Source organism: Littorina saxatilis, linkage group LG10, assembly GCF_037325665.1.
Source record: "Littorina saxatilis isolate snail1 linkage group LG10, US_GU_Lsax_2.0, whole genome shotgun sequence".
Classification (NCBI taxonomy): Eukaryota; Metazoa; Mollusca; class Gastropoda; order Littorinimorpha; family Littorinidae; genus Littorina; species Littorina saxatilis.
Genome location: NC_090254.1, coordinates 29,126,528 through 29,141,233, shown reverse-complemented (window position 1 = coordinate 29,141,233; position 14,706 = coordinate 29,126,528). Strand labels below are relative to the sequence as shown.

The 14,706-nt window shown below is 45.1% G+C and overlaps 1 protein-coding gene across 3 annotated transcripts in view; it reads left to right on the top strand.

The window, feature by feature from the left end:
• The window catches only part of LOC138978572 (E3 ubiquitin-protein ligase MIB2-like), a 29,355-nt gene that overhangs the window by 3,427 nt on the left and 11,222 nt on the right, over positions 1–14,706 (top strand). For 2 of the 3 annotated variants that reach the window (XM_070351317.1, XM_070351318.1), the window contains exons 2-11: positions 1,212–1,421; positions 4,633–4,804; positions 5,160–5,266; positions 5,742–5,936; positions 6,670–6,818; positions 10,317–10,421; positions 11,540–11,644; positions 12,015–12,183; positions 13,290–13,441; positions 13,912–14,063. In XM_070351317.1, coding sequence (XP_070207418.1) covers positions 1,220–1,421; positions 4,633–4,804; positions 5,160–5,266; positions 5,742–5,936; positions 6,670–6,818; positions 10,317–10,421; positions 11,540–11,644; positions 12,015–12,183; positions 13,290–13,441; positions 13,912–14,063 — 1,508 coding nt within the window. In that variant the 5' untranslated portion in view covers positions 1,212–1,219. Of the gene's footprint in view, positions 1–1,211; positions 1,422–4,632; positions 4,805–5,127; positions 5,267–5,741; positions 5,937–6,669; positions 6,819–10,316; positions 10,422–11,539; positions 11,645–12,014; positions 12,184–13,289; positions 13,442–13,911; positions 14,064–14,706 lie in introns of those variants that run through there. The other variant, XM_070351319.1, reaches the window with a different exon arrangement.

Sequence of the window (14,706 nt, the reverse complement as noted above, 5' to 3'; positions counted from 1 at the left end):
TTTTAATCTTCTGTCTCCTTGTCTGTGTATGACTGTCTGTCTGTTTGTCAGTAAGTCTGTTTGTCCGTCCGTTCGTCTTTTTTCCCCCTTTCTTTTTGCCTGTCTGTCGTTTAGTTTTCTTTCTTTGTTACTTTTTACATCAAGTTAAGTCAAGACGGGGAATCGAAACGAGGGTGCATGGTATGTCTTTCTTTCTGTGTGTGTGTGTGTGTGTGTGTGTGTGTGTAGAGCGATTCAGAGAAAACTACTGGACCGATCTTCGTGAAACTTTTACATGAGAGTTCCTGGGTATGATACCCCCAGTCTTTTATTTTATTTTTTTGATAAATGTCTTTGATGACGTCATATCCGGCTTTTAGTGAAGATTGTGGCGGCACTAGCTGTCACACCCTCATTTTTCGATCAAATTGATTGACATTTTGGTCAAGCTATGTTTGACTCAGTCCGGACTTTCGTATTGCCTGTCAACTCGGAAGCTTGAAAATTAATTAATTACTTTGCTCATTAAAAACGAATTTTCACTTACAGATTCAAAAAGGAGATTGACTGTGCTAGTCATTTCTAACCGGGAGTCATTCTGATATATAGGTTGAAGCCGACTACTGTCTGTAGGGTAAGGGTGCAAAGGAAATACCAGAAGGAAATAACACAACAAGGAATTAAACTTGTCACGTGATTGACATTCATTTTATGTTGTCATCATTCTTATTACAGGTTAATAACATGTCTACAGTGGAAGTAAGACACACGACCGGGATGTTCATGATTTACTTTCGTGACATAATTATAAGCGGAATATGAAATAGGATACTTTTAGGGGCAAATTTCATCATTACTTTAGTGTCCCATCTTTAAGAAATTCTAGCCGCTTCCTCCAAATGGAAAGCTAGCAGCGACAGTGTGTGCGCTAGGTGTGATCAGTCACCTGCACATCTGGCACAATGACCGAGGTATTTTGGTTGCCACAATGGTAGCATAGGGGTGGGATATAATTTAGATATCTGCACATAAAGTTGACCCAGATTCGAACGCCTGTCCCGCAGACCACAAGTCCAGTGCACTACTAACCGATCCAGGCTATCCCCCCCCCCCTTCCCCCAGGGAAGAAGGTAATTTTGGAGGTTCTTCCCTGGCATCGAACTAATAGTACAAGTCGAAGGAAAATACCCCGCATAAGTGATCTAATTGTTAAACCTTTGTTGTGAGTCCAGATTTCAAGATGGCGGCCGGTCTGCGTGTGATCCGCGGCCCTGACTGGAACCTTGGTGAGGCCGATGGGGGTGAAGGCCACGTGGGTACCTTGGCGGAGGTCAAGGACGGCGGCAAGGCCAATATTGTTTGGGATGGAGGGGAGGTCACCTTATGCAGAGCTGCTGAAGGTCAAGGGTATGACCTTCGCGTGTTGGACAATGCAACTGTCGGTGAGTGTATTGAGTTGTACCGAGTGTGATTGCGGTTGTTCCAAGTCATCATGAACATTTCCACGACAAACTAAAACATGATCACAAAGAAGTCAGATTTTCATATGTTTGAACTGAACGGTAAGAACGAGGGTCAGAACGTGGGTCTAGTTGGTGTACAGAGTAGCCTGTCCTTTTCAGGCTTTTAATGTTAGTCAAATATGAAATGCATTCTCCTGATTTCTGTCACCAATATGATAAACCGGACACATAAAAACAAAGGAAAAAAATAATCTCATGTTTTTGACTTTTAGCATTTTTCCTTGTACATGTATCACCCTCTGGCTTGCCTAGCTGTTACGCGAGTGATGTATTTTAAAATGCTTGTAATGTGCTAAACGCACGCCGGGAGAAGGTGTACGCCCGGTTTAATGCCTATCGGCTTCTTCGCTGGGTCTCGAAGCAATTTCTTGAACAGACGACGGTATGTTACTGCATTAAAGATACATTTGGTTGGCTAAATTGTGAGTAAATCGATTACATAAAACATAAAGTATAGATACTCCTCAATGCAACAACGTCACGAAATAATTATGTGTATTCATACCTTTACGTGAAAGAAGGGTACGTTTTGTGGTGGGAAGTGCGGCATTATGGATTAAATTTCAGCCATTTGCCTTTCCCTGCAAATGTACACTACACCAGCGAGAACAATTTTAAATTCACAATATTGCATAATTTCTCCCCAATTTTTTTTGTTTTTTTGTTTTTTTTGTTTGTACATGTACAATGACGCACTGCGAAACAATAAGGCCTTTTATAACAGTACCCTCAAATTTTGGCATACGGTGCAACCCCCGCCAAACAGGCTCGTCACTTTCACTGCCTTTTGCACTAGCGGCGGACTACGTTCAGTTTCATTCTGTGAGTTCCACAGCTTGACTAAATGTAGTAATTTCGCCTTACGCGACTTGTTGTTTTTATGCGCTTGGCCGCCACATTGGGGGAACGGTTAGGGTGGAGTAGGATGGGAGGTAGGGAAGGGGACTCGGGGAGGGGTTAGGGAGGTAGGATCTAGGAAGGGGTGGAATAGGAGGTAGAGGCTGGGGAGTGGGGTAGAATGGGGTGGAATAGGAGGTACGGGGGGGGGGGGGGGGGGGGGGGGGTAGGATGGGAGATAGAGTTAAGGGAGTGGGGTAGAATAGGTTGTGGGAGGGTGGTTTTAGGATGGGAGGTAGAGGCCAGGGAGGTAGGTGGACGAGGAGGAATAGTTAAGGGGGCGATGACTTAAGGGCTAAGAGGGGGCAAACAAAGTGCGCAACGGAACTCACGTAATACAATCTACCCAATGTCACTGCAGACACGTCCGTTTGGATGAGAAAACACTTAATAAACATTGGCGTAGCTTCATCAAGGTTTATTAAGTGTTTTCTCATCCAAACGGACGTGTCTGCAGTGACATTGGGTAGATTGTATTACGTGAGTTCCGTTGCGCACTTTGTTTGCCCCCTCTTAGCCCTTAAGTCATCGCCCCCTTAACTATTGCTCTAAGTCCTTAATTACAAACTGCGCTTACCTGCTAGTATTCCTAAAGTCAAAATTTTCAAGAACGAACCAATAATGGCCATAATGCTCCTTTGCTATTCATATTTAGAACTGAACAACACCTTACACTTACAGATCCGGCGGAAAAAATGAACAGGAGGCGTACACCGCTATGGGTTGGCACTGTACATTTATTTGTCACACTCTCTGTCTTTGAAGTCAAAATTAAAAGCAAAACAAATTACCCAGAGGCAAAACTCTTCGCACAATGCGCCGCACACATATTGTACAACTTGTTCGATTGCTATGATAGTAAGGGCTTGCTTGATTTATCATAACAAAGTAAATCTTCCCATACTCCTGGGGGCTTTGACAAACGATTGGAACAAAAGTAAGTCCAAACTTCACGTAAAGAGAGGGTACTATGGAAAAAGTTCAAGTATTTGATAGAGAGAGGGTTTCTGCAAATGGCACTTAAAATTGCCAATATCCAAAAAGCAGTTCACGCATTCTAGCACATTTTGTGCGAGCATTTACCTTGCCTCAGATTGTAAGCGGCGCGGGCGATAGGCATTACACAGGGCGTACATCTTCCTCCGGCGTGAACGATAGGCATTACACAGGGCGTACATCTTCCTCCGGCGTGAACGATAGGCATTACACAGGGCGTACATCTTCCTCCGGCGTGAACGATAGGCATTACACAGGGCGTACATCTTCCTCCGGCGTGAACGATAGGCATTACACAGGGCGTACATCTTCCTCCGGCGTGAACGATAGGCATTACACAGGGCGTACATCTTCCTCCGGCGTGAACGATAGGCATTACACAGGGCGTACATCTTCCTCCGGCGTGAACGATAGGCATTACACAGGGCGTACATCTTCCTCCGGCGTGAACGATAGGCATTACACAGGGCGTACATCTTCCTCCGGCGTGAACGATAGGCATTACACAGGGCGTACATCTTCCTCCGGCGTGAACGATAGGCATTACACAGGGCGTACATCTTCCTCCGGCGTGAACGATAGGCATTACACAGGGCGTACATCTTCCTCCGGCGTGAACGATAGGCATTACACAGGGCGTACATCTTCCTCCGGCGTGAACGTAGAAAGTCAATCTGTGCGTGTATTTCTAATGCTTTTTCTGCAAAACAGAAATATTTGCAAACGGCATTCCTAAATGAAATCAACAGTTTTGATTGAAATTTCTCGTTGTAAAATGAACACATCACTTGCATAATATGGAACCCAGTGGACCCTAGCTTAGCAACAAAAAGCCTAGCATACGGTTCATCGGCAAAAGTCATCACACTGATATCTTTAATAAACACAGTTGCTTTTCATTTTGAAGGCATAAGACATCACACTGGTATGCTAAATAGATACTTTTTGTTTTCATGGTGAAGGCATAAAACATCACACTGATATGCTAAATAGATACTTTTTGTTTTCATGGTGAAGGCATAAAACATCACACTGATATGCTAAATAGATACTTTTTGTTTTCATGGTGAAGGCATAAAACATCACACTGATATGCTAAATAGATACTTTTTGTTTTCATGGTGAAGGCATAAAACATCACACTGATATGCTAAATAGATACTTTTTGTTTTCATGGTGAAGGCATAAAACATCACACTGATATGCTAAATAGATACTTTTTGTTTTCATGGTGCAGGCATTAGACATCCACACATTGTGTGTGACGAGTGCGGAGAGTCGGGTATTGTGGGCATGCGCTGGAAGTGCACAGAGTGTGACGACTTTGACCTCTGCTCCCTCTGCTACTTCAGCGACAAACATGACTGCAACCACCAGTTCTACAGATACGAGACCCCCAACTCTCAACCGTGAGTCACCGTCCATTTGTTTTGAATTCGTGATTTTTGTGTTAATTGATTTATTTTAGAGTGAGTGTATGGAGTGAAGGTGCGTGCGTACTGGTTTTTATTTTTTTATTTTTTTTTACACCATGTGAAATTTGGGCACAAGTCAAAAGATACATTTCTTTATATATACCACATTCCGATAATAAAGTTGTATTGAATTCAACTAAGCTGAATTGAATTGAATTGAACAGGAGTTGTTATCGAGTTAGTAATGGGGTGTGAAACGGTTGAATCGCAATAAAGACCAATCCATGTTACGACCTATCTTTGTGTACATGTTGAAGGTCGACACAGGGAGTTTACTGTTACCTTGCAGAGCGAAACAAGAGCGGAGGAGCAAGAGCATGAAGATGCGTGTGCTGGGGATCTTCCCTGACGCCACGGTCCAGCGGGGTCACGACTGGGAGTGGAAGGATCAGGATGGTCAGTCACCTTCACCTTCGTATCTTTTATCATTATTTAAAGCATGTAGCTTGTTGATTCCTAAATGATCGTGTTATCATCTTGCGTCTGTAGCAGACCAAAAAAAAACCAAACCCAACAAGAACAACAACACAAACAAGAAGAAGAAGAAGAAGAAGAAGAAGAAGAAGAAGAAGAAGAAGAAGAAGAAGCTGAAGAAGCTGAAGAAGAAAGAAGAAGAAGGAGAAGAAGAATAACAACAACCGAAACAACAGGACGACTTTGCTTCTTTGGGACAGTCATGACAGTTTGAGAGACAGACAGACACTCGCGCACGCACACACATACACACACACGTACACGCACGCACACACACTCATACACACACACACACACACACACACACACACACACACACACACACACACACACATACACGCGCGCGCGCATGGAAGATCAAATTCTGTTTCAATGTTTTCTCTTATTTTATTTGCAGGCGGCCAGGGTTCAACAGGTCGTGTCCTTGAACTATTGACCCCGGCAGCGCACTCAGCACGGAGCACGGTCAAGGTTGAATGGGAGAACGGACGAAAGAACGTCTACAGACTGGGGTACAAGGGCAAGGTCGACCTACAGTACACAGAGGAGGCTCCTGGCTTGGAGTGCTACCCTCAGCATTTACCTCCCTTTGGTGAGCTGTCAAAATACACTCCATATGGTGCTAGTTCTCCAATGATTTAGGACCGCCTTGTAAACGATTAGGCTCACCATAACAATAACAACACTTTACTGTCCTTTAAATTTAATACATTGACATGTCTTAAACGTCTTACCTGCCTGTCAACGATTGGCCTAGTGGTAAGGCGTCCGCCCCGTGATCGGGAGGTCGTGGGTTCGAACCCCGGCCGGGTCATACCTAAGACTTTAAAATTGGCAATCTAGTGGCTGCTCCGCCTGGCGTCTGGCATTATGGGGTTAGTGCTAGGACTGGTTGGTCCGGTGTCAGAATAATATGACTGGGTGAGACATGAAGCCTGTGCTGCGACTTCTGTCTTGTGTGTGGCGCAGGTTATATGTCAAAGCAGCACCGCCCTGATATGGCCCTTCGTGGTCGGCTGGGCGTTAAGCAAACAAACAAACAAACAAACTGTCAACGATTATAAAATAAATCTCAGCTATTGCTAGGCTTTACATGGGATAAGACCACTTGATAAGACCACTTGATAAGACCACTTGATAAGACCACTTGATAAGACCACTTGAACAAATACCAAAAATCGACAGTCTGGGTGCTTTTTGTGAACAATTGGGGAATGGTCTTGTTCCATGTAAAAGCCTGAGATGGTGAGCAGTATCGTTTACACGGGAAGGACTGTTGGCCAGACAAGTTCTCCACATGTTGAGTTTTGCCGCTGACTGTGCAGACGTGAGCCACTACAGCGAGTCGAGACTGCAGGATCAGCCCGTGACGGACCACGTGACACAGGGAGACAACGTGGTCATCACAGTGGGGCCCGGGGAGCTGCAGCAGCTGCAGAAAGCACGCAGTGGCTGGGCCGTCGGTATGGCCGAGGTGCGTACTGGCGCCCCACAGGGAGTCAAGCAGTTTTGAATTAAGTACACTGGAACACCCTTTTAAGACCACACCTACACCAAATTTAAGTCTCCCTCCCTTTTAAGACCCTCTATTATCGGACTTTGTGTTCATGACCTGTGTAAATGTACCCCCGTTTTAACACTCCCTCCTTTTGCAGACCTGATTTCCTCAGACTTGTGGAGGTCTTATATGGGGGGTTCCACTGTACTATCACTTTCACAATGTCCATCACGAGGACGTATTCCGTAATCCACAGGACCGTGGGGTTAGAGACTTTAGCCTAGGATAAACTGCATTGAGGGTACACTTTGTCCCGGACTAAATAGTCTATAACCTCGACTCTTGTACACCGGGCCAAGGCGTCACAGAAGACGCACGTCTAGGCAGCTTTCTTCATTTCTTGCGGTTCAGCCAGGACTTTTGTTGTGGCGAAATCAGCCACAGTCTATTTTTGACATTGTCCCCTTATTTCTTCCTTTGTCTGTCTCTTCTTCTTGTTCCTTCCACTGTGCGGTGGAGAATGGTCTTTGTCGTGACATGGCCATACCCCATCCTGAACTCAGGTCAAAATGAGTTCGGCTCATTCTCTCCCTGGCAGGATGCCTTGTCTGGCAAGGAAACCGATTTTTTTTTAACATATTTAGAGCTTTTTGTAATGTATTATTGATATAAGCAGATTCGCGATCGTCGATAATGATTTTTCATGGTGTTTTGTAATTTTTAAATTACAAAGGAATTGATATGTAAGACAGTTTCAAGCGAGCTATTTTTCGCGGCTGTATTTACTGTGCAAACAACTCTAAATATGGCAAAAGTGTCACGTGATAATCAACCGTTTGGTTTCGGCGCTAACTGGAGCAGACGATTTTTTCTGTAACCAGTTGACAGTGATGAAACCATATATTACGGTCTCCTTCCGGCAGCAGTCCCAAAATTTCGACTTGTTTTGACCTTAGAACGATGTCTTTATCATAACTGTGAAGAACAGAACGGAGATCACTGTCGAAGTCGGCCAATCTGCAATCATTTTCGTCTCGCGAACACTGATCTCAAATTTAGATCAGTGCTCGCGAAAACCATATGGGAGATAACTCTGTATGTTTGTTTTGATAGATTCGCGTAGGACTGTATCGTCCTGCCAGGGAGAGAATGAGCCGAATGTTGCACCACACTTTGAAGTAATCCCACACTTTGAAGTAAATTACTTCAAAGTGTGGGGATGTGCCCCACACTTTGAAGTAAACCCATTTTTTACTTCAAAGTGTGGGGGGATCTTCCCACACTTTGAAGTAAACTCAGTTTTTACTTCAAAGTGTGGGGGGATCTTCCCACACTTTGAAGTAACTTACTTCAAAGCGTGGGACTTTTGCATCGCCTGTTTGAGCCTGATGATTTTGTCAAAAAAAATGGCAAAGTCTTTTGGATGAGTGAACAGAAAAAGTGAGCGAGCCAAGAAACACAGTGTCAGTGATGTTTATTATCAACCCAAAGCAATGACCTATTGTTGAGTGTGACGAAAACACGTGGTGACGATTTTAGAACATATGGGGTCACGCGGAGACTATCTGAGAACACTCGGGCTCATTCGGCACGATTTTACAAGCATGGGCTCCCTGGAACATGTCCCCACTACGACAACTCCCCCACCAAATGTCCCCACTGTCGCAATTTCCCGCCAAATGTCTGCATCTGCGATAATTCTTCTCCAAATATTCCAACTGCGATAATTCCCCGCCGAATATCCCAACTGCGACAATTCCCCGCGAAATGTTGCCTGACTCGCCCTGGAAAATGTTCCCACCACGACAGTTCCCCGCCAAATGCCCCCACTACGACAACTACCCGCCAAATGTCCCCGGCTCCCACTGCGACAATTCCCCACCAAGTGTCTCCCACTGCGACATTTCCCCGCCAAATGTTCCCACTACGACAATTCCCCGCCAAATGGCCTCCACTGCGACAATTCCCCGCCCAACGTCCCCACTACGACAATTCGTCTTCAAATGTTCCCAGTACGACAATTTCCTGCCAAATGTCCCCACTACGACAATTCCCCGCAAAATATCCCCACTGCAACAACTCACCACCAAGTGTCCTCCGCTGCGACAATTACGCGCCAAATGTCCCCACTACGACAGTTCGTCGCCAAACGGCCCCACTACGACAATTAGTCGCCAAATGGCCCCACTACGACAATTCTCCGCCAAATGTGTCCCCCTTCGACAATTACTCGCCAAAAATCCCCACTGCGACAATTCCCCACGAAGTGTCCCCCACTGCGACAATTCCCCGCCAAATGTCCCCACTGCGACAATCCTCCCTGGAAATGTCCCAACTGCGACAATCCTCCGCCCCCAACCCCCCCAACGGCCCCACTACAACAATTCGTCGCCAAATGTCCACAAATGCGGTAATTCCCCGCCAAATGTCCACACTACGACAATTCCCCGCCAAATGTCCCCACTGCGACAATTCTCCCTTGAAATGCCCTTACTACGGGCAAATGTCGTAGTGGGGACATTTTGGTGGGAATTATTGTAGCTGGGACATCTGGCGGGTAGTTGTCGCAGTTGGAATATTTGGCGGGAAATTATCGCAGTTGCGGACATTTGGCGGGAAATTGTGACAGTGGGGACATTTTGTGGAGAAATGTCGTAGGGGGGGGGGGGGGGGTTTACAGTGAGCCCATGCTTGTAAAATCGTGCCGAATTAGCCCAATTGTTCCCAGATAGTCTCCGCATGACCCAACATGTTTTAAAATCGTCACCACGAGTTTTCGTCACACTCAACAATGGGACATTGCTTAAAGCCTGATAACAAACATCACTATGTTTCTTGGCTCGCTCACTTTTTCTGTTCACTCATCCAAAAGACTTTGCCATTTTTTTTGACAAAATCATCAGGCTCAAACAGGCGATGCAAAAGTCCCACGCTTTGAAGTAAGTTACTTCAAAGTGTGGGAAGATCCCCCCACACTTTGAAGTAAAAACTGAGTTTACTTCAAAGTGTGGGAAGATCCCCCCACACTTTGAAGTAAAAAATGGGTTTACTTCAAAGTGTGGGGCACATCCCCACACTTTGAAGTAATTTACTTCAAAGTGTGGGATTACTTCAAAGTGTGGTGCAACAGCCGAACTCATTTTGACCTGAGTTCAGGATGGGCCGTACCCGTGTAAGCTTTATTTTCTTAAATCCATTTTTGTCGTTTAAAACACGAGTAAGCGAAAGCTGACATTATTTGCTGTATTGTTGTTATTGTTGTTGTTGATGTTGTTGCTACTGCTACAGCTGCTGCTGTTGTTTTGTTGTTTGTGATGATGAAGATGATGATGATGATGATGATGATGATGATGACGACGATGACGACGACGACGACGACGATGATGATGATGATGATGATGATGATGATGATGATGATGATGATGACGACGACGATGATACATACGTATACAATGCGTTTGTCTTTACTTTCAGTGCGTTGGAAAAGTTGGCAAAGTTCAGGGCTTTGCCGCCAATGGCGACGCCATTGTTAGTTTTGGCAACAAGAAATACAGACTCTACCCTGGTGCCTTGAAAAAGGTAAGCGAAATAAGGACTGAACGTGTATATTATGCCAAGACTTTAGTACGCACAGCTTTATTGGGCTTACTGTGAAGATTGAGTTGCAGCAAGTGATGCTAATTTTGATTAAAGTCTGTTGTATCTATTTACCGGTTCTCTCTCCTGAAGACAACGAGCGGCGTCTTAATACGGAGTAGCAGCTCGTCTTGCTGGTACATAAACAAATTCCTGAAATAACTCTGCCGGGGTGGTCATTGGACGTGGAACAGTTGTAATTCTTGAAGGTGAGGCAAACGGTGCCATACAAGTGTTGGAAATAAGTAGCGGAGACACACCATGGCGTCACGGTGAGGAATGATCTCATAATCATATCCGCATGTTTCCGAACTAAACCCACATCATATGGGTTGGAGACTGCACAAACAGTCATTTCCGACTCTGTCTAATGACTCTATAGAGCCCAGTACAATCACATCAAAAGGTAGATCCCGTGTCCTTTTAAGTTTGTTTGTTTGTTTGTTTGTTTGATGTCTATTGTTTCTTCAACCCAGGGGGTCATACGAGATCGATTTAGCATTAATCGTGTTCCCTGTTTTGTATTATGCGTATTCTTAAAACAAAAACAACCACAAAACACTATTCACATTCAAGGAGTATTACAGTAGTAATAGGTAGAAGGTTCCTTAAAATTCCGGTTCTTTCACAGTCAGAATCATTCAGGGAACTTGCAACACGACTGGACACTCCGCACGAAGACGCCGTTACAGGGACGTTTATTCCGGTTTTCCAACCTATTTACTTCTTCGTTGTCTTTTATGCCACAGTAAGATGGGTTCCATGGCAGGGTTGAACTTAATGTTGTGGATAATGTCAATAATTATCATAATGTTAATATCAGAGCTGGACATGACAGCATATTGTTGATCGCTGCCTGCAGTGCTGTGAGAGCGTCTGTCAGAGAGAGAGAGAGAGAGAGAGAGAGAGAGAGAGAGAGAGAGAGAGAGAGAGAGAGAGAGAGAAAGAGAGAGAGAGAGAGAGAAAGAGAGAGAGAGAGAGAGAGAGAGAGAGAGAGAGAGAGAGAGAGAGAGAGAGAGAGTGGCACTGACTGTGTCTTGTTTCTCTCTGTCAACGTGCAGGTGGGCAGCATCACCTTGGGAAGCCGTGTCAGAATTTTGGACGACGAAGAGAAGGTGAAGATGTTGCAGGATGGACATGGCGGCTACAACGAACAAATGAAAGCTGTGAGTTGATGATCCTGATGGTTTTTGATGGTCTGAGATTTGTACTCTCTAACAAATGATAGGTGAACAGTAGCTTCTCCTGTAGTCTCATTGCAGAAATTCCTAACACTGAGTTAGGTATTTTTCTTATGAGCGTGACGTTATGATGACGACGACGATGATGACGAAGACAATGACGAAGACGATCTTCTTAAAAACGAGTAACAATCCTGAAACAATAATACTTTATACGTGCATTAATCTCATCATAGTACGAGTAATCATTCCAACGAAAGAGACAGTGTTTAGAGTAGGAATTACTGAGTGTCTTCTTACTTTCCTTCCGGCCTGCATTTTATTCCACCCTTTTGATTTTGTCCGTTGTGTGCAGGCGGTGGGCAAGGTAGGGGAGGTAATCAAGGTGGACCAGGACGGGGACGTGGTGGTCAAATTCGGTCAGCGACACTGGGTTTTCGCCCCTGCCTGCTGTATCGCCGCCCCTGGCGCTCAGGTCGACCTCATCTCCGCTGACGTGGACGGCTCTGTCCCGTTCGGGCTGGGTGAGATGGGATGCCTTGTTCACTCCAAACACAAGTGTTCCACTTATCTACCCATTTCTGTAACAGGGTTTGAACAATTATTGACCTATTATATAGTTCTACTTGCAAAAGAGGCACACATAATAAACACATGGTGTTCACAAGAGTTCATGTGAACGGTATGTGCGATGCTTTTGTCATTACACGTATAACTATGTACTATGTTAACAAAGTGTTTAAAACTTGTTACAGAAATGGGTTCAACTGATCTGTTTGGTTGATAACGGTTTTTTTCCTTTTCAAACGTAGGCATGTTGGTTTTGCCATGATGAACATATGGTTAGTAGTGTGGGATGCCTTGTGGTTGTTCGTGTGGTTCTGTGTGATCTTCGAAAGACAGACGGCTTTATTGCACGTAGGCTATGAGCTCATCGAGCAAAGGGCGGGGTGGGAGATAAAAAGTCTGCCTTAGCGAAAGTCCGACCGAAAACACGAACGTAGAACTTTGTTCCTAATTTGCACATAAGAGGCAAATGTCTTCAGAGTTGGATCAGTCTTTTGTTCACAATCAGCAAAATAACAGCAAGTTTAATATTCGTTCTTGGTTTTGTGAAAGCAGCAAGATTCTGTCTCACAATAAAATAGTAGTAGCGGAATCAGCACGTAACGTCTGTGATTAGTACACCTCTGAGACACACTGTCAGTACATGGGGCGTGTCGCAGTACGTTGTGATAGCACGTGAAGTCTGTGATTGTCATCGGGCGTGCCGCAGTATAATTATTGTTACAGCACGCTGCGATTCGTTCTTTCACAGTGTTGACGTGGTCAGCATACCGGAGGGGATCCACTTCCTGCCATATCTGCGTGTAGTGTACGGTGATGTTGTGTTTGAAGGCTCCATGACTGTCTAATGCTAACAGACAAGAGAACGAAATGAATAGATATGTTAGCGTGGCTCTTGATTCACCTCCGGGTCCGGTTGAATGAAAGGCTATTAATATGTGAGTCTAGGGTGTGGGTCTAGCTTGGGATGGCTATGGGTGGGTCTTTACTCTCCTCCGGCTGAGGTTGGTAGACAGGCTATGTTTGAATTATTTAAAACAAATTCTTTTCTGTCCTATTCCAGGGGGTAACAAGACTGGCGCGGACTTGCTGGGTCTGCTAGCGGCTATGGCCCAGGCCACGGGACAGGCGGCAGGTGACGGCCTCTTCTTCAAGGCGGTGGCTGAGAAGCAGGAGGCCTTGGCCCTGGACCTTCTACGAAAGAACCCCTCCCTGGTCTGTGCAATCGTGATGTCTTCTGTGTGTCGATCCCGCATTGCCAACTATAGGTTGAATGGACGTTAAACATGTAGAGCCAAGTACTATGTTTCGTTTCGTCTATAATTAAAGTTTCACTTTTTCATGTCTCCTATGTTTGGTTTCGTCTATACTTACAGTCACTGCCTTCCTGTAAAACGATTCGGAAGACAATCTGAGATGTTGTCAGGATGTGACATTGGGCAGGGCCGCCCTCCACGTGGACACATACCCACAATCAACAACCTGCTGCTTGCTGTGCACAGTCGGAATCCTTTCAGGCATTAGTTTCTTAAAAAGCAAGAAGTGCCTGAGATAGTGAGCAGAACGGCTTTGCTCTTGGTTCTGAATATTATTATCCAAGACAGGAAAACATCACAACATGTTTAGTGTATCATTAAACGTTCTAATAACTAACCTTTTCGTTTTTGTAATTGGTTTTTTGGCAGGCCAAAAGCGAAACTCAGGGTTTCTCAGCGCTGCACCTTGCATCCAATCGTGGCTTGCTGCGTGTCTCAGTAGCACTGGTGGCGGGAGGGGCGGATCTGAACAGCAAGGACAAAGATGGCGACACGCCGCTCATGTCGGCACTGGCTGGAGGGTAAGTCCGGGGAACACCTTTTTACTTCCTTTCATTTCACCTTTTATTGGGTAACATTCAAAAACAGTGACCCAAATTTAAGGAAACTGGGGGGACCCTCACAGTGTGTTGAAACTAAGGCAACGTCGTGGTGGAAAACAGTAATTTTGACATTGAAATTTGAGTCATTTCGTCAGTTTTATTTGCATGTTCAAGAGATATTACCGAGTGGTGGAACTGTTGACGGACGGGGTAAATTTCAGACACAGTTCTTGAGTTTCACCCTGTGTTGTCACATTCCTGATTCGGATTGCTTCCTCCCATAGGAAAGCTAGCAGCTACAATAGTCGCGCTACCCAAGGGTTTGCTTGTAATCAGCCACCTGCACCGAGTCCTTTACGAGTTACACGGGGTGGGTGACAAGGGGGTGGGACACGAATACCGTCTCTAAGTCAGTCATCACATAAAGGTGACATCTGTCTGGCTCGACCTGGATTTGAACCTGTGAACTGAGGATAGCAAGTTCAGTGCTCTATCAACTGAGCTACCAGACACCCAGATCCAGTAGATGGACTGCTACCATCATTAAACCGAGATTCAAACACAAGCAGCGTGGATTATTGACACGTGTAATGAATTGGTACAATACAGAACATTCGTCAGG